Genomic DNA, 26,851 nt, shown 5'->3' on the forward strand with positions numbered 1-26,851 from the left:
GATTCTGCAAGGGTAAACCAGCTAGGGAAGGGGCCCAGGAGCATTGGCACGAAGATGTTTGCTACCTTTCCTAACTCAGTATAAGCTAAAATATTTATCATATTAAGACCATTGGAATGTCTGGACAGCTAAATCATCAGATTGTCAATGGTGTCCAAGGACAGGGATGGTGTTCACTTTTGTTTCTGAATATAGGGAAAATGGGATTGACTGATTTTTTTTTTTGGTTGAGGAACATTTAGTCACACTGAGTTCCCATTTAATGAACTAAGGTGTTTCAGGAAATTGGAGGTTAGTGCATGGAAATACACAGCCTCCAGCACTGTCATATAGGTTTTCTGTGATGTTGGAAATATCCTATATCTTTACTCTCTAATATGGAAACCACTAGCCCCAGGTGACTATTGAAATGTGGCTGGTGAAATTCTATTTAATTTTAAATGTCAGTACCTATATATAGCAAGGTGGCAACCATTTTGGACAGCACAGCTCTATATAGTGAGGCTTTCCTTACAAACCTGGCTTTTCCCAAAGCTCTGTCTTTCAGACTAGAGATTAGCAAATTTTTTTCTATAAGGGGCCAGATAGTAAATATTTTAGGCTCTGTGGGCCAAGAAGCAAAATTGAACAACTGTTCTTGCTGAGAGGCGAATAGTCTTTTACATGTTTTATAGTTAAAAACATAAAAATCATTCTTATATCCCTGCAAAAACATGTGGTGGGCTGGATTCAGCCTGGTGGCCATGGTTTGTGGACTGCATTGCCTTCATTCTACTCCTGGCCCCACCTCTTTTTCCAGTAGGTTCTCATAATAGAAAGCAATTGAACTAGAGGGTATTATGCTAAGCAAAACAAGTCAATCAGAGAAAGACATGTATCATATGATCTCACTGATATGAGGAATTCTTAATCTCAGGAAACAAACTGAGGGTTGCTGGAGTGGTGGGGGGTGGGAGGGATGGGGTGGCTGGGTGATAGACATTGGGGAGGGTATGTGCTATGGTGAGTGCTGCGAATTGTGTAAGACTGATGAATCACAGACCTGTACCTCTGAAACAAATAATACATTATATGTTAAAAAAAAGAAGAAGATAGTAGGAAGGGAAAAATAAAGGGGAGGAATCGGAGGGGGAGATGAACCATGAGAGACTATGGACTCTGAGAAACAAACTGAGGGTTCTAGAGGGGAGGGGGGGTGGGGAGATGGGTTAGCCTGGTGATTGGTATTAAAGAGGGCACGTACTGCATGGAGCACTGGGTGTTATACGCAAACAATGAATCATGGAACACTACATCAAAAACTAATGATGTACTGTATGGTGATTAACATAATAAAATAAAGTTTAAAAAATATATATATTAGATAACATAGAGAATAGGGAGTTGGGGGAGAGAATTTTCTTCCCTTAGTTATTTGGCAATGAAATTAATCTTAAAAATTTTGTCAGTGTAAGTAGACATTATTCTTGTAATGATTATTTTTTTTATGATAGTGTAGCAGTACATTATTTTTATCTTCCCTATGGAGAAAAAATCCACCCTTTAACCTCTTCTGTTAGCGAAACAGTGGAAGCAGAGGTGTGGAGTCATGCCATTGCTCACCCTGCTGGTTTGTTTCTGCTTCTATGGCCCTGGAGCCAATTTCTTACCTCAGGGAGTCAGTCCTGGGCTGTTGTCTTGGTGTGTGTCTAAAGTTTTGAAGAGGGCAATTCAGGGAATAAAATTAGGATGCAGTTGCTAAAGCTCTGCTCCCTGCATTCTTTTTGCCCAGTCCCTCTTTTTTTTTTTTTTTTGGTTTGAATTGCTTTTACCTGAAGACTGGGAGAAAAAACAATGTGTAAATAGGCTTCTTAATTTGAAATGCCAGGAAGGAAAATTTCTTTCCATGTCTGTGTAGGAAGGATAGAACCTGGAACCATCTGTAGGAATATCTCTAAATGAATGCAATATTTACTATGTGCTTGGTATGTGCAGAGCATAGACAAAATGGTAGGACCGATATTCAAGGAACTCATGGTCTCCCATAGTGAAGGAAGGTTAGGTGGGATTGGAACAAGGGGTGTTTTACAGAGGGAATAGCTTGTGCAAAGGCCTGGGAATGAGAGAGATAAGAAAAGCCTCATGGAGAATGGTAAGCCATTCCATTTGGTTAGAGCACGGAGTGCCAGATGTTGGGGGAATGGACAATAGCTGTGGTGAAGGATGTGGCCTTAGGGTTAGTGGAGACCAGATCGTGAAGATTCTTATAAACCAGGTTTGCTTGTTCCTGGAGGGTTTGATGTAGGTACAGTTTTTATTTCTCTGCCTTAACCACGATTAAAGTTTAGTCTCCTATGAGGAATTTTTTCAACAACCAACAGGTCAGCATTTGTGGAGCGTATGCTCTGTGCTGGGCCTTGTATTTAGGAACGAACATATGGGATAGGCTCAACTTCTACAATCTCCCCACCATCCATCAGCACTCAGCAGAATATCAAATCCACAAACACCTGAGGTTTATATTATTATGCCAAGTGTTAAGTATCAAAAGGGGAATGGTCTGTAACCCAGAACTGAATTGGCCTGAGTGTATATTACTGAGTTATGTGAATGTTCTGAATTTGAGGCTCCTTCTGGCTTTAACCTCCATTCAAGTCTTAATTTTTCTTAGTGACCTGCTAATCCTGAGAACTTTGATTCACTCTCCCACTCTACTTAGCCTCTGCTTCATCTCCTGGCTGCCACGTTTTTGCTGTCACTTTGAACTCTCTCAGTCTAAGACAGTGATCCTCAGCCTGGGTATCTTGACTTTGATACATGACCTCCCACCTCTGGTCCAGGTCTCTTGTCAGATCAGCCTCACAAGCTGCACCCACATCTCAGCATGATGAGTACCTATGGAAAGGGTCATGACGCTCAACTTGTCTCGGACCAGCTTGACTATCATACTCTTCTGGAGCGGGGTGGAACGACAGCATAGGACAGACCGGCAATACTGAGTCAACTCTAAAAATTTCATCTCCAGTTTTCCCTGGAAAATGGCATTCAATGTCTTCCCATCGATGACCAATCCAACTTCTGGAATTGCAGCTCTTGAGGTGGGGGGTAGTGTCTCAGAAGGTAGACAGAATCCAAAGAGCTTGCGGTCTGGCTTCTGTGGTGCATGAAATTGCTTTACTTCTTCCAGTGCACAGTTGAGGATGGATTCACAAGTTTCCTATAGAGTTAGAATAATAAATATGGTATTAGGAAGCAACACTGGAAATGTAGGTTAAAGTTCTCACTTTATCCTTTAGTAAAATAGTTATGAAACTCTACCACCACAGAGATTACCCAGGAATCATTCTCTGATTTCTCTCATTTCTCTGCAGTATTCAAAAAGGCATGAAAGCAATATTAATTTAAAGCAAATTAATGGCAAAATAGAGATGGCTAGGGAATGGGAGTGGAAGTAGCTCAGCAAGATGGGGACTGATTCAAGGATGGTATAAGCTAATAAATAATAGAATGTGATGGTCAATAATGAAAATGTCATAATGGTATAGTGCTTTTTATTTCTCACAAGTCCTTTTAGTTCTCCCGAGGAAACTGAGTGATGAGGAAATTGAAACAGTGAAATCATTAGTAACTTGCCCTAACTCATCCAACTTATAGTGGAGGCAGATCATTACTACTCAAATTCTGGCTTTTAATTGAAAAAATACATTGTATGTTTATCTGTTGGTATGAATGTGTTGGTCATATTGGTTAAAACTGACTATGAATGTGAACATCTTACTGATGTAAAGAAACTTCCTACTGATTTTTTCTGATGTTTATCTTGAAACATAGTGAAGAACTTATTTGCTCTTATCAATTTTCCTCTTTTAATTATATCAGAGATAAAGTCACATTTTGGTTCTAAATATATCCTTAGTATCTCTTTAGATTTTGCAACATTACTTTCAAATAAAGATAGAGAAAAGTTGTGGCAGTCAACTGTATTATCAATTTTAATAGCATTGTTTTGTTCACATTTTTATTTTTTTATAAACTTCTAAAAAATTTAAATTCAATTAATTAACATATATTATTAGTTTCAGAGGTAGAGGTCAGTGATTCATCAGTCTCATATAATACCCAGTGCTCATTACATGAAGTGCCCTCCTTAATGCCCATCACCCAGTTACCCCATCCCTCCACCTTCCTCCCCTCCAGCAACCCTCAGTTTCCTATGATTAAGAGTCTCTTATGGTTTATCTCCCTCTCTGATTTTGTCCACATGATCTTTATTTAGCAGTGTTCTTTTACCCATGGCAAAGATGATTTTCATTTACTGTAGTGCTAAAAAAATTCTAAAAATAAATTTAAGTGTTTAAAGTCAGTCAATTTAAATGAAATGATTAAATTAAAAAAAACAGTACAGGTAATATGTGGTTTTAGGCAAAAATTGTGAAGATTGTTCTGATATGATAGGTTTGGGGACTGTTGATCTAGAAGCTTCTGAAGAATATTTGGAATCATTTATTCTGGAGTGAGTACAACTGCAGTTAATCATTCCTGAGTGTTCCCTTAGGGGATGCTAAATTGAGTGTTGCAAGCAATAGGGTATGCCCAGGACCTAGAGGGGTGAGAGGAAGTAGTTCCAGGAGTGGGTGGTTATGCCTGAGACACTTATCTGGGAAAGAGATCAAGACAGTCCTTGCTGGGAGTTGGGGCCGGCACATATTATATAAATTTCTCCAACATATGGCTGCAGGAAGTCATTGGAGATATAAGTTTCAAAATAAAATCTCTGAATTTACTTATTTCAAAGTGTGATATAATAACCACAATAGTTACCATTCATTTAACCTTTAGTATATGCCAGGTATTGTGGTAGGGAGCCTCTATGATGGTTCTCAATGATCCCTGCCCTCTTGGGATGCATGGCCCTGTGTAATCATTTCCCTTGAGTGTGAGCCACATCTAGAAATTCCTTTCTAATGTAGAGAATTCTGCAAAAGTGATGGGATGTCACTTCCCAGATTAGCTTATACAAAGACTATGGGTTCCAATTTGGCACTCTTTTCCCTCTCTCTTGGATGGCTAGCTGTGGGGGAAAACAGCTGCCATGTTGTAAGGAAGCCACTCTATGGAGAGGCCCACGTAGTGAGGAATTGAAGTTTTCCAGCAATCATGTCTGTGAGCTTGGAAGAAGGCCTTCTCTCCATGCCCAAACAACCCACCAGTTGAACCTTCAGATGAGCCCACAGCCCTGACTGACAGCTTGACTGCAGCCTCCAGAAAGACCCTGAACCAGAGGTACCCAGCTAAGCTGCCCCTGGACTCCTAACCCACAGAAACTGTGGGATAATAAATGTTGGTTGTTTGCAGTCGTTCAATTTTGAAGTAATTTCTTAACTAACACAAATACTGTGCTATTAAGTATTTTTTTCTGTGATCTTATTTAATCCTCCCAATAGCCTCTGAAATAAATCTTTCTAATCCCTATTTTACATATGAGGAGGGTGAAGTTTAGGTAGGTATTGTACCTGGACCATATTAAGTTTTCAATATATGTTACTAATAACGATAATAATCATTACTGTTATTAGTTTCTATCTAATACTTTAGTCCCTTCTAAATTCCTTGACAGACCAGCCCTTTCAGTGATGGGTTAGTAATTCTCTCATTTTATGGATGTGAACTCTGAGGTCTAGAGACCTGCTTATAGCTTTAAGGTACATAACAAAGAAACAGTAGCCCTATATTAATTTATAATGAGTTAGGCAGATTAAAACCCTTGGAGGAAATATTCACTGAATATATAATTACATTAAACTAGGGTTTAAGTAAATCTGAGATTTGGAATGGATTTCCCCAGTTTCTGGCTTAAAATATCCATGTAGCCACCACTTTTTCCCTGGTAAGGGGGTGAGAAAGACTAATCTTAGAGGTTTAGTGGGCTCAGGGCGTGGACAGGACCTAACTTTCAGATACTATCTGAGAGGGTCCCAGACAGCTTTAAATGAGTCAAAAGTGACTGACAAAACATGAAATGTGACCCACTGTTCCTTAGGAACATTGGCTAATTAATTGCGAAACATCTTCAGCTTCCTAGAGAAATGCATTGCATTTAACAGAAACCACAAAAGCCCACTCTATCCCTCTTGAGTTGACGGACTCAGAAGTTTTCCCATGTCCTCCTTCTGGAATCACCTGGAGTGAAATAATCATTGCAAATAGAATTTCCATTGCAAGCGGGGCAGGCAGATATCAACGTTATTACAGGGATCAAGAACTCAAGTAAGCAGCAAATTACTTTCTTTCCTAAGCATAATATTAATGCCAAAGATTTCCCCAAGATTATTTTCATTTTGAAAATTCATTGGGGTTTAATCTAATCATAACATAATCTGTGCACTGGACAAGAAAGTGATTTTTCCAATTCTTATAAAGGGCCTCAGGCATTACTCATAGTATACACTACTTTTTAAAAAAATGTGTGTATGTGGATTCTTTATGGAATAAAAACCAGATTTAAACCTCCTAAACTTCTATTCTGGGTCCAATCAGTCTTAAGCAAAACTGAAAGAGTGAGGTTCCAGCATCTTCCCTGCCTCCTTTTTCTGTGCTGTTCTTTCCTGTCTTCTTCCCTCTTCTCCATCCTTTTCCCCATGGTACGCCTAGGTCTCCCAGGGCCCTCCTCCCACCACCCTCCAATTTGGTGCTTTTCCTGCTTGTTTCCTTTTGGTGGGAGCATACATCTCAGTGCCTACTTCCCATATTCATCAGCCAAGATGTTGGAACTTCACTTTCTTCAGTTTGCATTATGAAAATAGATTTTTTTCTCCTAAATATAAAATTGTATTATAAGTTTGAATACTCTTCCTCAGACTTTACACAGTCCTTTCTCCAAACCCCATCCCCTGCCGCCCACAACCTACTGGGGGTTGAAAACTGCAGTTTTAGGACTCTGCTTCTCCCTTTCTCTTTCTCTCTCTCTCATCCCATCAAAACATACTGGTCTCATGAATAATTCCCTTCAGGTTTTATTCTGTGGGAAACCAATTTGACATATAAATTGGAGCTGAAATTTTAAACTCAGAATCATTTTAACTTAAATGGGGCTTTTTCAATGGGAGAGTTAATCCAAAGTATAAGAAACTAACAACTGGGGTTCTGTGAACAAATAATGTGGTATAATGCAGATGCACTGGCCTGGCAGGAGGACAGTGTTATAGATTTAGTTCTGTTAGAAACTACCAGGGTGACCCTGGGCAAGTGACTTCGTCTCAAGGGTCTTTAGTTTCCTCATTTGTAAAATGCGGAGATTGGGCCAAGGATGGAATTTGGAAGATCAAAACTTTCTAACATGTACTACTTAAATGTAATATAATCAAACTGCTCAATGATGCATGGGGATGAGGTGGATGACTTCTGGGGACCTCTGAGCTCCAAGGTTCAGTGATATTTCAGGGGTAGGGGTGCTTCCCTGTGTACCCAAATCCCACCCATAAGCCTATCTCTTGTTGGCCTAGGGGCTGTTCTGCACTTGGACAGCTGGTCCCTACTTTGGCCTTACCTGACTTTCTGTATTAATGGAGTAAACAGTGTCAGTCTGATCTAACAATCCGCAGGAATAGGCGATATTGACTGCTGTCTCCTGCTTATCTCCAGTCAAGACCCAGAGCTGGATCCCAGCCTCCCGCAGAGCAGCGATTGTATCTGGAACCCCTTCTTGTAGCCGGTCTTCAATCCCAGTGGCTCCTAGAGTGATCAAAGACACCAGAGCTTATAATTAGAGTGAAAAACTGCTTAAGTTCTCTAAAGCCCTATCAAGCCAGATAGTGATTATTAAATATCTCCCATGTTCTAGGCTGTCCTAAGCACCCAGGATACAGCAGTGAAATGGAGCCTGTCTCTACCCTCTTGCAGCTCAAAAGCTTGTTGAAAAAAGGATTTATACTGAACTATAGGAGAAGAAAAGCCCAGGGTGCCAGGTGAACATATACTAGGAGACCTGAACTTGATCTAGAAAACCAGGGACAATCTTGTTAGGAAGTGCCATTTGAGCTCAGACCTGGAAGATAAGGCCAAGAAGTGGTAAAGGAAGAGAATTCCAGGTAGAGGGATGAGCGTGTATGGAGGCCCAGAGGTCAGAGTAGAAGAAGGCACAGAAAGGGAGGCAGAGTGTGGTGAAAGATTGGGCCAGGAAGGGAGGTAAGGCTGCTGGATCATGCAGAGCCTTGTGAGGGCATTACAGGATTTTGGATTTATTTGGTAGATAAGAAAGCTATTAAGGGGAGTTAAGGAGAGTGACAGGATCAGTTTTGAGTTTTAAGAAGATCATTCTAGAGAAGGACTGGAGATTGGGGGAAGCAGGATGAGATTAGAGGCTGAGCAGGGGTGTGGAGGAGTATCCTGGGTGGGTCTAGCAGCAAGGAAATGGAGAGAAGTGGAGAAACTTCACTCTGTAACAGCTCATGGCAGAATAGGGACTCAGGTTTTTGATAATATTCTTGGAATTAAATATGCAGACTCTATAATTTTTGAACGATCTCAAGCTTTGCACCAACCCTGATGAATATATGCCCAAATATCCAATAGTTGCTAAGTGATTAAGCATAAATTAATCTGCATTTAAATTGAGATTCACTTCAGACAACAGACTAATGGCTACCCATTTTACTCTGGGCAGGAGCAAGGCATTTCATTTCTTTCAATAATCCCTAGTGACAAGAGGCTGGCAAAGCAGTTACACTGGATGCATATTGAAAAGATCCTTTCATAGTGTGGGACCTAGTGTGAATGCAATGCAGCTTTAGCGGCATGGCAGATTCTTGGTGGTAAGATGAAATCTCTTCCCAGCCCCAATCCTCTCCTCCCCAAGCCACCTTGAGGGAACAAAAATAATGACTCTATCCCCAAATATGCCTCTTTTGTATTGCAGGTCGAAATGCTCAAACAACCCCATGAGAAATGATGGTTCAGTCCTTGTCTTTCCCTCCAAGGGTTAACCTGGAAGGTGAGATTCTGAAGCTGATTTATATTACAGGGAAGCAGAGTGAAGGAGAAAAGAGGAAAAACACATTTATTTGTGTGAAAGAAAAAATGAAACAGAAAGGTTGTGAAAGTGTTTCCCAGAAAGGGAAGCCAATGGATCCTGACAAGCATGTTCTCTTTCATGCAGAACCAGCTGAGGAGTACTTCCTACTGAGACCAAAGGGCTCCCTGAAACAAAAGCAACCTTAGGGGGGTGAGGAGGGAGTCATGTGCCCTAATGGGATGACATTCTGTGGCCTTGTGTGTGGAGAGAGCTGTCTGACCTGGCTACCTTCTGGTTCCTGTTAAAATAAGTTCTCATGGCCAGCTTTCAGAGAGGCTTTGGGAGGCAGGAGGCAAAGGCCCTGGAGTCAAAACACAGGAAAAGAAAAGGCTGAAGGAGGTGGGGATCGGGTCTCCCCCTGTTTGCCACCCTTCCTGCCAAATCTTGCTGCTACCTTTAATACATAAAGGCATCACTGTCTTCTTACAGCAATCCTGGCTCTTTCCCCTTGCACCCCTGCCTGTCTGAGAGCTTGGAGCAGTCTGATTTACATGGAGGAGAAGCTAGGGCTCAGGGAGGTGAGGGGATGGGTCCCTGAGCACATAGCACAAGACCAAGATTTGGCCCTCATCCCCAGCTCAGCATTGCTGCCCAAGATGAAAAGAAGGCTTTAGCCATGTGGTCAGCACATGCATGCATCAGGTGTTGCCTTTTCCAGATCTTTCTCCCAGCTGTGAGGTGATTAACCCTGATAAACAAAGCCGCCTCCTTTCCCCTGGGTAATGCTTTACCTCCCACAGAAACATAAGACTATCTCTTAGCTGGTCTCCCTGCTTCTCATCTTTACCTCAGTGTATCAGTCAAACTCCCATACAGCAGCAGTTTTTTGTAAAGCATGAGTCTGTTGCTGCTTTTACTCCCTTCTCTCTAAACCATTAGCATATGATTTATGTGTCCTTCATAACCTGGGTCACGCGAAGCTTTCTCTCCCATATTCTGTGGTCCAGCCACGGCAGACCGTGGGGTTTCTAGCCTGTCCGGGCTGTCTCACATCTAGCTCTTCCTTCAGGCCCCTTCCTCTGCCTGAAAACTCTTTCCTTTGTCTGACCAGCTCCTCTGCTCTGCTCAGTTCCTGCCTTCCAGCTCTCCTTGGCCCCAGTCTAGGTTGGCAACTTCTACTTTTGCTACTATACCACCAGATAAATCTTCCAGCCCAGCCCCCCATCACACTTGGTTGAAATTCCTTGTTTAATCATCCAATTTCCTTGCTAGATTGAGCTCTGAGAGGATAGGGCCTATGGTTCTTGTTCCCTTGTCCCAATGGCTAGCATGCTACTTGGCACATAGTAGGTGCTCAATAAACATTTGAATAAATGGAGAAGTAACCAAGCTCCTGGGCTTTATCCAGCAGTAAGTGTGGGAATGCTCCTGGGCGTCCTCAGAAAGTGGCTTGTGGAGTCTGGATTGGATATCCCCACCATTTGTGACAAATACCTGGAAGGGCACTCCAGGGAAGGCTTTTAATTGAGACACATCTGCAGCAGTGTCAGAGTCAGGGCCAAGAATTCCCTCTACAGCTTGTAGCATTCCTTTTTATTTTATTTTTTTAAATTTAGTGATGACTTATTTTTAGCTACCGAGTAAAGTGAGTTGATTCTCCAGATGCTGTGCGGTCTCCATTAGAAGCTCATCTCGGTTGTCGAGGGATGCCTCCGCCTCACACCGGAAACTGGCCCATCGCCGGAAGTCGTCTTCGGTTATGACCTGCGGGACAGGAAGAGGCTCTTTCCCAATGTAGGGTGAATCCCACTCCATTTTTATATGCTGGGCATCCTATTGGCTTGTTTGAGCTTCCCTATACAATTAGATGTAGGAATTACAATTCCCTACACAATTATTTCTCCTCAATGATTTTTTGTGAATGCATGAATCAATGAAATATTGATCCTCATGTTCCATTATCACCATTGAGCCCCTGCTGTGCTCTAGGCACTGGAGTATAGCAGTGATTAAGATGGACAAGATCCCTGCATGCCTGGGCTTATGTGCTAGTGGAGGGTGAGAGACATTAATCCAAGTAAATTATTTAAAAGGACAGATAATTTTAAGGGGTTCTTTACAGAAAACAAAGAGGGTGACATGATGGAGTGTGACTAGATGGGGGGAAGCTGTGGGTTATTTCATTTGGATCTTCAGTTCTCTTAGACAAAGTGACATGCAAGTTGAGATCCAGTGATGGGAAGGGGTCAGTCATGGAGAGGGACAAATGCAAAGGCCATGAAACAGCAATGAACTCAGCTTTCTTTCTGTTCACTTGAATACACCAGTTGGCTAAAGGATAGAGAGCCAGATAGAGAAGAGGCAGCAATGAGCCTGGGAAGGTAAGCAGCAGTCAGATCTTGTATAGCCTGGTAGACTATTCCTTATAATCTGACTGAAGGGCATATCTTCCTCCCTTGGAGTCCATAGCGTGTTTAGACCCCTCTGTTGGCATCCTTATAGCAAGAAATGATTCTTATAGCAATAAATGTCTCTTATAGCAATAAATGATTCTTTTGTCCAACAATCAAATATTCCTTGCTTTTCCTTCTGCACATAGCACTATGGGGAAAACCAAGGGGACACAGGTAGGCCTTTGCTCTTGAGGAATTAATAATCTTATTAGAGGAGGCAAAATAGGCACAAATAATTTCAATGGAAAATAGAAGGTGGTAAGGATGTACTCACAATTTATGGATAGTAAGCACTGGTCACTGTCTCAGGTACTGTATATGTGTTACTTTATTTAATCTCCATGATAACTCTATGAGGTAGGGAGCATTAGTGCCATTTTACAGATAAGAAAATCCTAAACTCACAGAAGGTGAAGAAACTTTCCCAAGATTACAAAACAGGTAAGTGGTGAGATTGGGACTTGTACCCAGGTAGGTCTGAATTTAAAGTGGGTGCTCTTAAACTTTGTTGCACTAAGCATCATAAAAGAGATGAAGAGCTCTGGGGATTTATAGAGAAGAAACCACTTTTAGTCATCTAGAAATGCATGTCATCATAGCTCCCCTATCTAATTTTGGGTGCCTTATTAGATGCCCCTACTCTGGGATTCATATCTCTTTGCCTGCCTCCCTTTCAGGGTCTGCAAAGTCAAAGGTCTGTAGGGTGAGAGGTGGGTAATTACATGACTATAGCCGGGCCAAGGGCAAGGCAATGGGGAAGGTAGGGGCTGTGACCAATTGCAGAACATAGGAGAATATACCCTTCATCAAAGTGATCAGCTACTACAAGGCTCAAGCTATTAGCTGCTATTCAAGAATGGAGACCTGGTTCATCAGATCCTCTCAATTTTTAAGAGAAACCAGAAATCTAGATTTTTATGTGATCACATAGTATCTCCCAAATGTCAAATCTAGGCAAATAATGCAAAATTTAAAAAGGCTACTTTGAAGGTAAAATTATGACTTTAAAAATTATTTTATGAGTTATGGGTTACCAATTATATGTATATATAATGAAAAACAGGGAACAACAAAGCCACACTGATATGGAACCTTGCCATTCAGAGTTCTGCTGCAGCATAATTGTCACAATCCTGGGTCTTTGTGGTGAGTCAGAATGGCTAATTTTGAAAATATTAAAACAACCAATATTAAGGGTCTTCTAAAAAGAAATAGAAAAGATGGATTCAGGGTTGAGGCCTTATAGCTACTAAAGAAGGAATTTATTTTTACCTTCTTAGCGATGCACAGTGTTCGAAGGCCATCTCTTGCATACAAATCTAGATGCTTCTGGGTCCTGGCTCGGATTTTCCTCATCTTCTTTTCCACATCCATGTCAGTTACTGTCAAATAGTTATTGTTTCCCATGAGGTCATGTACAAATGCTTGGGGATCCTTGTTTATAACACTCGGAAAGAGTGAGGAAGAATCCCCTTATAGCCCACCCCAGAAATACGGAAGATCTCTCTTGGTTGTCATGATGTCCCATGTTGTCCCATGATAACTCCAGGAATCATTAAATTCTCTGCTTTCTATATCTGATCATCAAAAGCCTGGCTGAGAAAAGTCCTATTTAGGGATGGTGGGTTGTCTTAGGTATTGTTCCCAAATATGTGTTTGTATCAGAATCACCTGGGAACTTACACAAATAATAGAGGTTCCCAGGTCCAGTTGAAGCCCTGCTGAATCAGGGGACAGAAGTCTGAATCTTTGTTGTTACCTCAGGTGTTTTCCATGTAGCTAGTTTAGCCCTGGATGATCAACTGTTGCTAAGTCCATGATCCCCTCTGTCATCTACTTCAGTCTTTATACCAACTCAAGATAGCCATAGATCTGAATCTCATTGCTATGTTCTTCATCACGTTGGGTTTTTTGAGTTAGGCTTTCTTTCTATAATAGGAAATTGGCCCTAGAAAAAGTATTTTTTGCATTTCCTATAAATCTAGCATGAAAAAATATTTCATCCTGTTGCTCAAAGTTCCCTTTAGGAAGTCTGATGTGTTTTCTTTTATCTTTTTCTCCTGAAAATCCAGTACTTTTATCTATCAGATAAAAAGAATTTTTCAGCCTGGGTTGGTGGGTATGGGGCAGGATTGATGCCATCCCTACCTCCTTTACTTAAGATGTCACAGATATCACTGACCAGATGTGGCACTGTGTAAAGCTGAGCTGGGAAAAGCCTTCCAAATCCTTCTTTACCAGGGCTGGATTGCAATCTTCTAGAGGCCCTAGGTAGTAAGCAGGTTTTGTGCACCTCATCTATTCCCTCCATATAATGCAAAATTAAACATACAATTGCTTACAGTAAAATAAATATAAGGAAGTCCAACAAATCTCTGATTTTTCCCATGATGCTATTCCAAGGCTGTTTCTATGCAATATAAAAATCCTTTTAAAGATTATCTCATTTTCCAGATACTACTTTTTCCCTGGTGCATTAAGCACACTCTTTGTGCTTATTGAGCACTATTGTCTCATTGAGCACTGTCTACAATATTTTATTTTCAAAGACATTACCTCCCTGAGATGAGTCCCTTTTGCCTTCTACCTGTGTGCCTTGGAGTTGCTTTTTTGCTCAGGCTACCAGGAACCTCAGGGTCAAATTGAAAGTTCAAACACTGTAAATATATTACACCTAGGGTTATTTTCTTCTCTCCTTTTCAAAGCTTTGATTCTCAATTCTTATAGTAATATTGTGTATGCATCTTTTATTGGAAGCATCTCTAATCCATTTTGGAATCAGGTGAGGAACAAAACAAAACAAAAAACAAAACCAAAACATCTCCAGGGGAGCTTTGATGGCTGTTGCCCAGGGATAGAGTGCCATGGTTCCCTTGACTCAGAAACACCGAACTCACTTGTCTGCCAGAGTCTGGGGATGAAGAGACTGAATTGGTTCTCTTCCCATTCTAAACACTCATCAATCCCCATGAACCTCTTGGCTTTGATCCACAGCTGATAATACAGGAGGCACAGGGCTGCCTGGGCAATTCTAAAGCTTGGCTGGAATCTACTATCCTGGGAGAATCATAGCCCCATAACTGTCTTCTTCTTGTTAGGAAATGGCTGCACACTAATTCATGCTGCTCCAAAATTGGACACTGATATGTAGGGACTTTGGAACATTTTTCTGGCTTGGCTCAAGTTTATGAAAATCCATTTGGGGGAGGCTGGGGAAAAGGATGATAAAGAGGGACACCTGAGGCTTCCCAGAGAAAACTGAGCCTGGTACAGAATTCTGGTGGCATGGAAAAAGCTCTGAACTGGGTTTCATGATACCTGGGCATAGGATTTACCACTGGTTAGCTATGTACGTCTCTTAAGTCACTTCCCTTTCTGGGTTCAGCTGGCTTCTCTCCAAAACTAAGGGTTAGGACTGCAGTATGTTCTAGGGTATGTTAATGAGTGTCATAGTAGAAAAAAAATTGTATATGGATAATCTGTGTTTAAATGAGTTTAAAAACCAGAAATTGGGATAAAGTTAAAGAGGTTTCTCCAGTGTAAGACTGTCCTAAGTCTTTAATAAGCTCATGAGCACTGTAATTATCCAGGGCAAGGAGATGCAGAATGCAGCATGAACCTGCTTTGAAGAAAGCATCTGTTGCCTCTGTTCAAATTAGGATCAGCCGGAACCAGGTGACACTATAACTCAAGCTCCTTATTACTCTTCTGTGCTGCCTCTTAAACCAAGGAACCCTCTTCCTAGAGCCCTGGTGAGGTGGGACTCACCACACGCTGGGTCTTCTAGCAGGTCCATGATAACCGAGTCTGCGCCCTTGGTGTAGATGATGATCTCACCCGTCAGTGGGTGCCTCACAACCACGGACATTCTTTTCCTGACAGAGTCAAAGCCCAGGGTGCAGAGGACATCGAAGGTGAGGCAGATGCCCTGGGGCAAGCGCACGGTCACCTGCTCAGGTGTCCGGGACATCAGTGTGAAGCTGTAGGCATGGGCAGCATGCACCAGGGCTGCCTCATCAGGGCTCTCAGCCTCATAATAGAGCTCAGGGCTTGCGAGGCCTAGAGCTGAGGCCTCCACCACCTCCTCCAAGGAAGCATCCAATCCAGACCCCTGGATGTTGCCCTGGTCCCATGTGCTGCTCCTATAGCCACCGTCAGTGGAGTAGCCTCCACTGTACACAGATGCATCATCTCTCTCTTCTGAGTCTGTGGTAGGCATATTGGCCCCCAAACTCTCCCCTAGGTCAGTGTCAGAGGGCGCAGTAGACGAGAATGACTGGCTGAGGTTCAAAAGCTTCAATCTGTGGAAGAGCTGCTGAATCTTCTCCAGGGACGTCCCCAGAGCCTTGGTCGAAGGTGGCATGGTGACCTTGTGGTCAAAGGAGGGAAGTAGAACATTAACTCTCAGTGTTGGAAAAAATATCAAGCTGTTTTATGGAAGAATATGAAGGTCATTTTGTAATAAAGGGGTTTCAGTGATTATGGACAAGTCTTCTCTCCTCTGAGCCTCAGCTCACTTACCTATAGCATGAAGGAATTGGCTAGATAGTTCTTTCCAGCCCTGACATTCTAGGGATTGGTAATGCTCAATTTTACCATCCTGCTCTGGTCATGGACAAAGGAAAAAAAGGAGACAAAAGCCAGACCCATATTAAGGGTTCACATCATCTGGGTCCTTACCATGGTTTGTTTGCTTTATCCTTGCATTCAGCATCTTATCTCACCCTCCCTAGCAACTCTAGGGGATGCTATGTTATCCCAACTTCTGGATGAGGAAACCAAGGCACAAAGAGGTTAAGTAAATTGGCCATGACCCCCAGTGTGTAGGTAATAGAGCTGCACTCAAATCTGGGGCTGCCTGGCTCCAGAGATTGAACTCCTGAGCTACCTGCCAGCTAATGTATCCCCATTAATTTGAAAATTGAAGTTGGATGCTGTCCTTCCCAAAATGTACTTTTTCCTTTTTTGAAAATAGAGTTAACTTCTCAGATAATGTTTCCTACTTCCCAAAGCTCCCTAAAATTTTTTGATAGCTTGGTAATTTTTCAGTGGCTGGAATGACTGTTCAGAGTGGTTTCGGATCAAGGTATAATAATGGGAGCCTCTGGTTTTGTACCTGGGTGAACCTTCTTTTTCCTGATTTCATAGCCACCACTTATAACACTCAGTTATTCTCATCAGTCACTCATAAGGAAGCTTGGGTGAGAGTTTGTAAATAATTGAAGATCAATCTATCTTTAGTACTGAAAAACAATTCAGAGTATAAACTTCTATAAATGGCCATCCAGCTGCATTATTTCTAAATTGGCAGAACTTCACCCATGGTGTTAATTATTATTATTATTTTGCCCTCACATAAAAGTAGAGACCAGTATAACATGATATTATTATGGAGTTGTACAGATGGTTCTGCTGTGTGTTAACCATATATCCTTTGTTAAGTTGCTGAAACTCTCTGAGCCACTGTGTCTTCACTTGTGAAATCCAAGGACATAACTCCTAGGGTTTTGGGGTTGTGATTAAATGGTAATGCAGGTGATGTGTTTAGCATGGAGCCTGACACATAACAAGTGCTTAGTAAATATTAACTCTTAATATCTACCCTATAGACAGACAGATACAGAATTTGAAAGCTACAGAGAAAGCTCAAATATAACTTCTTCCATTTTATTTAAAAAATGAGGAAACTGAGGCCCAGACAAAATAAGAAATAAAGTCTCACAGTGATAGAATGGTGATGCTGTGACTAGGGCTCAAGTGTCTTATCTCTCTGTTCAGGGCTTCACCCCTTGCCCTAGCTCTCCTCCCATCCATCCCACCACCCACCCTCAGTGATCCTTACCCTCTGCCTGGGCTCTGTGGTTGTGGATACCATGACAGAGTTGCAGATGGTTAGGGCAAGGAAGAAGTCAGCAATGGAGGAGGTGGTGGAGGGGGAAGATTTGGCAGGTTTGGTGTCTGACAAGGTCTCCAGCCACAGGGCAGCATCTTGCACTTTGGGCAGTAGATTTTTATCTGGAGTCACATCTTTTTCCTGAGAAAGAAAGGCCTGGATGAGAATCTTTCCTGAAGGGACTGGGGAGGAAGGCCCCTCCAGCAGATTCTTTGCACACCTGGGGAAAGGATGATACAGTCTTTCCTGAAGTCATGCTTCCAGCACATCTCCTCCTCCCACAGGCCTGGTCAATGCATTCTTAACTGATTCCTCCCTTTCCCTCAACCTTGCGTGTCCATCAGTTATAGACTCTGGCAGCCCTTCCCTCACAGTTGCTCCCTGCCATTTACCCTTCAATGCTGAAACTTTCAGCCAGGCACAGACCTCTAGTCCTCAAATCTGGATTTCTGCATCAGCCTCTGAAGTGATGTTGCTGCCTCTCCTCTCTTTTCTTTCTAACCCTTCATATGTATTAGCCATGCATCTTTCTAAAACATCATTTCCCTCAAGGCATTCTTGAGCTTGAAAACCTTCAGGAGATCTTCATTGTTAGCATAGTCAGTTCAGTCTGTCATCTAAATTCTTCCATAGTCTGCATTCCCACTCTTTACTCCCACTGCTTCTCTGTGCAGACCCTCTGCTCAGCCTGCTGGTTTGTTTGCTGCCTCCTGGATGTATATTCATTTTTAATGCCTCTGGTCATACCTTGTTTAAAAAGCCCTCTCCTGTCTACCAAAATCCTACCTAGACTTCAGTAGCCATGAGAAGTTCCATATATCCATGAGATCTTATCCAGCCCCAAATGAGTTCACAGTCTTCTGAGCCACAACAGCATGTTCTTGAACTCATAATGTCCACAGCAGTCAGGTGGATAAGGTGAATGAGGGTAGTGGGCCAAGGTACAGATGAGGACACTGAGATCGTAGGGGCTGTGAGACCTGGCAAGTCCTACCCTGCCTAAAAGGTGGCAACTGTTCTGCTAGTGAGGTGCTCTGGTGCTAGTCCAGTTTGCCAAATCTATTGATTTTTTCAAGATAAAGAGAGATGATGTGAGAACTCATTTTTTTAAAAAGAAAAATCTGTGGGCTGGATCTGACTCATGAGTTTCCAAATTTTCACATTCTTGTAGAAACTGCCACTTGTACCATCCCTTTGGAATTCACCACATATTGACCTATATTTTAAATTCAATTTTCTTGTATCCATGTTGAATTTCTCTAGAGATAAGGTAAGAGCCTCAGAGATAGAGACTGCATGTTCCACAAAGCTGTACATTCTATAGCCCCAACTATTGCTTTGTTTGAAGCAGAAGCTCAACAAACATTGGCTCTTAACAGATACGACAAAAGCCACTATGCAAAGAAATTTCCACACAAAACCATTTCTATCAGTGTTCATAGTTTACAGGTTAAAGTGTAGAAGAAAGACAGTCAATGGTTGAAAAAGATGGACTGAAGGAATCTTGATTAATTTGTGCAGGGTGAAGACTGAGTGCCAATGAGCTAGACTGAGTGCCAATGAGCTAGCAGGTTTTACAAATAAGAACCCAAGTTGAGACAAAAAAAAAAAAAAAAAAAAAAAGAAACAAAACCCTGTGGAGATAAGAGTCCTCAGACTGTGTCTTCTCTGATTACCAAATGCAGTGACTCCAGAAGTCAGCCTCTATTCTCCCTGGGGCTGCTGGCACAGGTGAGAGCACAGGAGAGGAAACTCAGACACCCCAGGGAGCTGCTTTATGCCTGCAGGGATGAGAGTTCAGCTTTCCAACAGCACAGGGAGGTGAAGGGAAATGGACTGGAGCAGAGTTCCAGCCTTCATTTGGAGTGCTCTCTAAGAGTCAACACTACACTTCCTCTGGTTCATACCATCTTAGGAAGACAACATCCAGAAAAAAGTACTTATTAAAAGGAAGAGTGCTAGTAAAACTGCATCAAGTCTGCATTTCTCTTCACTGCCTTGTGATAAGCAATGGTGAGCCATCCATACCATATGGTGTCACTATTTTCAGAAAGCCTAGGAAGGGAGCATGCACTATCTAATATCTTTGCCTTTGAAAGCAGTCTTCTTAGCAGGAGTTCACATTGAAAAAGCTCTTTCTACTTTTCCAAGCAATGTCATTTATGTGATCTCACTGACTTCTCACAGTCCCAACTTAATTGAAATGCAGAAAGATGGGCTGACTTAACCATTGTCACTCAGTGAGTCAGTATAAAGCCAGAATCAGATGTCAGACCCTATGATTGCAAGTCTAGAGTTTTCCTTTCCTTTCCATGGTCATGGTAAAGTAGCAGTGTTCCCTTATTAATGCTCCTTGGCAAACTCCCCTAGCCAGATTCCGGGCTCCACCTACTGCCTGTTATCAGTGTACTATCATCACTCAAGGGGCTCTGAGCTCATTTCTTAAGGTAGTAATGATAGTTCTTATTCACATAGTACTTCTTACATTCTGGGTACATTCATTTTCTCATTGTGGCTCCACAGCAACATTATCTGTTGAGTATGATTATTCTCCTGGTTACCCATGTATCAGATGAGGAAACTGCTGCCCAAGGAGATAGTGTTTTTCCCAAGATCACACAGTAAGTGAAAGAGACTCCTTTACTTGATTTGAAATAGTCCAACTAGAATTCATGCTCTTAACCTCTGTGCCAGGCAAGATCCTCCATGAGAAGGAAGTAGCCTTTGATACTTGCTGACAGCCAACATCTTTAGTGTTTTGCATCCCAAGCAAAACTAATAGGCTTGTATATCTAATCCTTAGGACTCAGCAGATAGTCTCAGAGATTATAAAAGGGATTATGGGAATCTTCTTTTTTCAGGAAAAAGATTTCATTTGGGGCTGGGGGTATACATGAATGGGATGCTTTTAACCCTTAGCACAGATACACAGAGTTGCAAACAAGCTTGGAGGTCATCAAAGCCAAATCTCCCATTTTCCTGATGATAAAACTGAATGTCAGAGAGGTGGGAAGTGAACTAGTCAAGACTGCACATTGAATTAGGGTCAGAACTAAGGCAGTTTTCACACCAGCTGACTCCCAGCTTCTGATAACATACTGCTTTGCTCCAAGCTATGCATTATGTATTTCCAAATGGTGACTATGTTAAAATGATTTAATAGTTATTCATTTCTTGTTCATTTACCCTTTAGTCTATGAGTGCCACAAGGGCAGAGACAGTCAATGATATGTCCCCAGTGCCTGGCAGACTGCAAGCATGCAAACTTTTGTTGACCCCTATCTAGGACACCATGCTACCCCACCACTGATTAACTCATGGGATCTCTTTGTTAGAACTCTTTAGAGGTAGAAGGGAAAAGATGGTGGAGGAGTAGGGGACCCTATTCTACCCAGTTCCCTGAATTGAGCTGGATATCTACCAGACCACTCTGAACACCCACAAAATCAGCCTGAGATGTAAGAAGATAGATATGGATCTCTACAAGCAGAATATCACAAGCAGTTGGTTTTGAGGTATGAAGCAGGGAGCCGTGATTCTGCAGGCAGATATTGGAAGATAAACAGAAGGGGGAGGGAGCCCAGCCATGGGGGTCCTACACTGTCGGAGAGTGAAAGCCTCCCACGCTGGGGGCCGGGCACAGACTTGCAGACCGGTAGTGGTGGGGAAAGGACTTTAGGGTAGCCCCCTGGACTGAAACCTGGAGCGGCGGAGCCACGGGTGTGAATTGGAGGTGGCTGGCGGTTTTAGAAGCACAAAGGGCAGAGCCATGCCCCAACCTGGAGGCGAGGACTGGAAGTGCTGCTGAGGGGCACACAACCCAGGACGCTGAAGTTTTAAGCAGCACAGACAGAAACGGAGATAGTGTGGCCTGGAGAGCTCACTGAAGAACAGACTGTGATCTCTCTGCTCTGAGACACAGGGTTGGAAATGGTCTCTTCTGCTCTGACTCTTGGAAGAGATGGGGAAAGCCTCCAGGGAAAGCCGCCAGAGAACAAAAGCCCTAAAAAACCAGTTTTCACTGAGCACATCCCCCCCACAGGGGGGCAGGGCAACTCTGCCCAAACAGGGTTGCCTGAGTAACATCCTGGCAGGCCCCTCCCCCCAGAAGACAGGCTGGGAGAACAAGAGGCCGACAACCCTAAGCTCCCTATAAAATGGGTGCATCTTGCTTGGGTTGTGGTCAATAATTTGGACTCTGTACACTCCCTCAAACACCCCTCAACAGAATGACTAAGAGGAGGAACCCCCAAAATAGGAAAGACTCAGCGACTGTAACTTCTGCCACAGATTTATAAATGGATACAGATATAACCAAGATGTTGGAAATGGACTTCAGGGTAACAGTTATGAAGATGATAGCTAGAATGGAGAAATCGATTAATGGCAACATAGAGTCTCTAAGGGCAGAAATGAAAGCTGAACTGGGAGAACTTAAAAATGTTATCAATAAGATCCAATCTAATTTAGATACTCTAACAGCTAGGGTAAACGAGGCAGAAGAATGAATTAGTGATCTAGAAGACAAACTGATAGAAAAGAAGGAAAATGAGGAGGCCTGGGAGAAACAGCTTAAAATCCATGAAAACAGAATTAGAGAAGTAAGTGATGCCATGAAATGTTCCAATATCATAATTATTGGGATCCCTGAGAAGGTGGAGAGAGACAGAGGGCTAGAAGATATATTTGAGCAAATCGTAGCTGAGAACTTCCCTAATCTCGGAAATGAAACAAACATTTGAGTCCTAGAGGCAGAGAGGACCCCTCCCAAGATCAAGGAAAACAAGCCAATGCCCCGACATGTAATAGTAAAACTCACAAATCTTAAAACCAAGGAAACCATCTTAAGGGCAGTTAGGGGGAAGAGATTCCTTACACACAGAGGGAGGAACATCAGAATAATGTCAGACCTATCCACAGAGACCTGGCAAGCCAGAAAGGCCTGGCAAGACATATTCAGGGTACTAAATGAGAAGAACATGCAGCCAAGAATACTTTATCTGTCAAGACTGTCATTTAGAATGGATGGAGAGATGCAGAGCTTCTCAAGACTGGCAGAAACTGAAAGAATATGTGACCACTAAGCTGGCCCTGCAAGAAATATTAAGGGGGGTTCTCTAAAAGGAGAAAGACCCCAAGAGTGATATAGAACAGAAATTTACAGGGACAATCTATAGAAACAAGGACTTCACAGACAACATGATGACAATAAATTCATATCTTTCAATAATCAGTCTCAACATGAACGGCCTAAATGCTCCCATAAAATGGCACAGGGTTGCAGACTGGATAAAAAGACAGGACCCATCCATATGCTGTCTACAAGAGACTCATTTTGAACCTAAAGATACATCCAGACTGAAAGTGAAAGGATGGAGATCCATCTTCCATGCCAACAGACCTCAAAAGAAAGCTGGGGTAGCAATTCTTATATCAGACAAATTAGATTTTAAGCTAGACTGTAGTTAGAGACACAGAAGGCCACTATATCATTCTTAAAGGGTCTATCCAACAAGAAGATCTAACAATTGTAAATATCTACGCCCCCAACATGGGAGCAGCCAACTACATAAGCCAACTGTTAACCAAAATAAAGAGTCATATTGATAATAATACGTTAATTGTAGGAGACCTCAATACTCCACTCTCAGCAATAGACAGATCATCTAAGCAGAAAATCAACAAACAAGAGCTTTGAATGACACACTGGACCAGATGGACCTCATAGATATATAGAGTATTCTGCCCTAAAACAACAGAATACTCATTCTTCTCGAGCGCCCTTGGAAATTTCTCCAGAATAGACCACATACTGGGTCACAAATCAGGTCTGAACCGATACCAAAAGACTGAGATTATTCCCTGCATATTCTCAGACCACAATTCTTTGAAACTGGAACTCAATCACAAGAAAAAATTTGGAAGGAATTCAAACACTTGGAAGCTAAAGGCCACTCTGCTCAAGAATGTTTGGGTCAACCAGGAAATCAAAGAACAACTTAAACAATTCATGGAAACCAATGAGAACGAAAACACATTGGTCCAAAACCTATGGGATACTGCAAAGGTGGTCCTAAGGGGGAAATACATAGCCATCCAAGCCTCACTCAAAAAAATAGAAAAATCCCGAATTCACCAACTAACTTTACACCTTAAAGAACTAGACAAAAATCAACAAATCATGCCTAAGCCATGCATTAGAAGATAAATAATTAAGATTAGAGCAGAGAACAATGAATTAGAAACCAGAAATACAGTAGATCAGATCAACGAAACTAGAAGCTGGTTCTTTGAAAGAATTAATAAGATCAATAAACCACTGGCCAGACTTATCCAAAAGAAAAGAGAAAGGACCCAAATTAATAAAATTATGAATGAAAGGGGAGAGATTACGACTAACACCAAGGAAATAGAAATAAGTATTAGAAATTATTATCAGCAACTATATGCCAATAAATTGAGCAACCTGGATGAAATGGATGCCTCCCTGGAAACCTATAAACTCCCAAGACTGAAACAGGAAGAAATTGACAACCTGAATAGGCCAATAACCAGTAATGAGATTGAAGCAGTGGTCAAAAACCTCCCAGAAAATAAGAGTCCAGGGCCTGATGGATTCCCTTGGGAATTCTACCAAACATTCATAGAAGAAATAGTATCTATTCTCCTGAAGCTGTTTCAAAAAATAGAAACAGAAGAAGAGCTTCCAGACTCATTCTATGAGGCCAGCATTACCTTGATCCCCAAACCAGGCAAAGACCCCATCAAAAAGGAGAATTTCAGACTGATATCCCTGATGAATATGGATTCCAAAATTCTCAACAAAATTCTAGCTAATAGGATCTAACAATACATTAAAAGGATCATCCACCACGACCAAATGGGATTTATCCCTGGGATGCAAGGGTGGTTCAACATTCACAAATCAATCAGTGTGATAGAACACATTAATAAGAGGAGAGAGAACCATAGGGTCCTCTCAATTGATGTAGAAAAGGCATTTGACAAAATACAACATCCTTTCCTGATTAAAACTCTTCAGAGTATAGGGATAGAGGGAACATTCTTCAAGTTCATAAAATCCTTCTATGAAAAACCCATAGCGAATATCATCCTCAATGGGGAAAAGCTGAGAGCCTTTCCCTTAAGATCAGGAACACGACAAGGATGCCCACTCTTGCCACTATTGTTCAACATAGTACTAGAAGTCCTAGCAACAGCAATCAGACAACAAAAAGAAATAAAATGTATTCAAATTGGCAAAGAAGAAGTCAAACTCTCTCTCTTTGCAGATGACATGATACTTCATGTGGAAAATCCAAAAGACTCCACCCCCAAATTATTAGAACTCATACAGCAATTCAGTAATGTGGCAGGATACAAAATCAATGCACAGAAATCAGTTGCTTTCTTATATACTAACAGTGCAACTCTAGAAAGAGAAATTAGAGAATCGATTCCACTTACAATAGCACCGAAAACCATAAGATACCTCGGAATAAACCTAACCAAAGAGGTAAAGGATCTGTACTCTAGGAACTACAGAACACTCATGAGAGAAATTGAAGAAGACACAAAAAGATGGAAAAACATTCCATGCTCATGGATCAGAAGAATAAACTTTGTTAAAATGTCTATGCTGTCCAGAGCAATCTATACCTTCAATGCCATCCCGATCAAAATTCCAATGGCGTTTTTCAAAGTGCTGGAACAAACAATCCTAAAATTTGTCTGGAAGCAGAAAAGACCCTGAATCTCCACGGAAATGTTGAAAAAGAAAAACAAAGCTGGGGGTATCATGTTGCCTGATTTCAAGCTATATTACAAAGCAGTGATCACCAAGACAGCATGGTACTGGCACAAAAACAGACATATAGACCAATGGAACAGAATAGAGAACCCAGATATGGACCCCAACTCTATGGTCAAATAATCTTTGACAAAGCAGGAAAAAACATGCAATGGAAAAAAGACAGTCTCTTCAATAAAGTGTGCTGTGAAAATTGGACAGCTATATACAGAAGAACGAAACTCAACCATTCTCTTACACCATACACAAAGATAAACTCAAAGTGGATGAAAGACCTCAATGTGAGACAGGAATCCATCAAAATCCTAGAGGAGAACATAAGCAGTAACCTCTTCGACATTGGCCACAACAACTTCTTTCAAGACACGTCCCCAAAGGCAAGCGAAACAAAAGTGAAAATGAACTTTTGGGACTTCATCAAGATAAAAAGCTTCTGCACAGCAAAGGAAACAGTCAACAAAACAAAGAGGCAACCCAGAGAATGGGAGAAGATTTTTGCAAATGACACTACAGACAAAGGGCTGATATCCAAGATCTATAAAGAACTTCTCAAAATCAACACCCAAAAAACAAATAATCAAGTCAAAAAATGGGCAGAAGACATGAACAGACACTTCTCCAAAGAAGACATACAAATGGCTAACAGACACATGAAAAAATGTTCATCATCATTAGCCATCAGGGAAATTCAAATCAAAACCACATTGAGATACCACCTTACACCAGTTAGAATGGCAAAAATTGACAAGGCAAGAAACAACTAATGTTGGAGAGGTTGTGGAGAAAGGGGAACCCTCTTACACTGTTGGTGGGGATGCAAGTTGGTACAGCCACTTTGGAAAAACTTTAATTTTTTTCCTCAAAAAATTAAAAATAGAGCTACCCTATGACCCAGCAATTGCACTACTAGGTATTTACCCCAAAGGCACAGATGTAGTGAAAAGAAGGGCCATATGCACCCCAATGTTCATAGCACAATGTCCACAATAGCCAACCTGTGGAAAGAGCTGAGATGCCCTTCAACAGACGAATGGATAAAGAAGATGTGGTCCATATATACAATGGAATATTACTCAGTCAACAGAAAGGATGAATACCCAACTTTTACATCAACATGGATGAGACTGGAGAAGATTATGCTAAGTGAAATAAGTCAAGCAGAGAAAGTCAATTATCACATGGTTTCACTTATTTGTGAAACATAAGGAATAGCATGGAGAGGACATTAGGAGAAGGAAGGGAAAAATGAAGGGGGGGAAATCGGAGAGGGAGACGAACCATGAGAGACTATGGACTCTGAGAAACAAACTGAGGGTTTTAGAGGGGAGGGGGATAGGGGGTTGGATTAGCCCGTTGGTGGGTATTAAGGAGGGCACATATTGATTGCATGGAGCACTGGGTGTTATACGAAAACAATGAATCATGGAACACTACATCAAAAACTAATGATGTACTGTACGGTGACTAACATAACATAATAAAATAAAATTAAATTAAAAAAACAAAACAAAACAAAACAAAAACTTCTTCGTTAGTATATTTCAACCCAATCATACAGCAATGCATTAAAAAAAAATAAAAAAAGAATCTCTGCAAAGGGCCTACTTCTCTCTGGCACTGGCTGCAGGCCCAGCCTGCAGGTGTCAGCAGCAGATGTCAGTTAAGCTTTATGCAGTCACCACAGACTGATTCCACAGGGCAAGGTT

General features: G+C 41.7%; 1 protein-coding gene across 1 annotated transcript in view; it reads right to left on the minus strand.

Annotated features, from left to right (window-relative positions):
* ATP10B (ATPase phospholipid transporting 10B (putative)) overlaps positions 1–26,851 on the minus strand; it is a 263,147-nt gene that overhangs the window by 34,348 nt on the left and 201,948 nt on the right. The window contains 6 exon segments of the mRNA XM_078066512.1: positions 2,875–3,196; positions 7,526–7,710; positions 10,627–10,753; positions 12,715–12,824; positions 15,211–15,811; positions 17,285–17,476. Of these exon segments, the coding sequence (XP_077922638.1) occupies positions 2,875–3,196; positions 7,526–7,710; positions 10,627–10,753; positions 12,715–12,824; positions 15,211–15,811; positions 17,285–17,476 (1,537 nt within the window).

This window comes from Halichoerus grypus, chromosome 2 (genome assembly GCF_964656455.1).
Source record: "Halichoerus grypus chromosome 2, mHalGry1.hap1.1, whole genome shotgun sequence".
NCBI lineage: Eukaryota > Metazoa > Chordata > Mammalia > Carnivora > Phocidae > Halichoerus > Halichoerus grypus.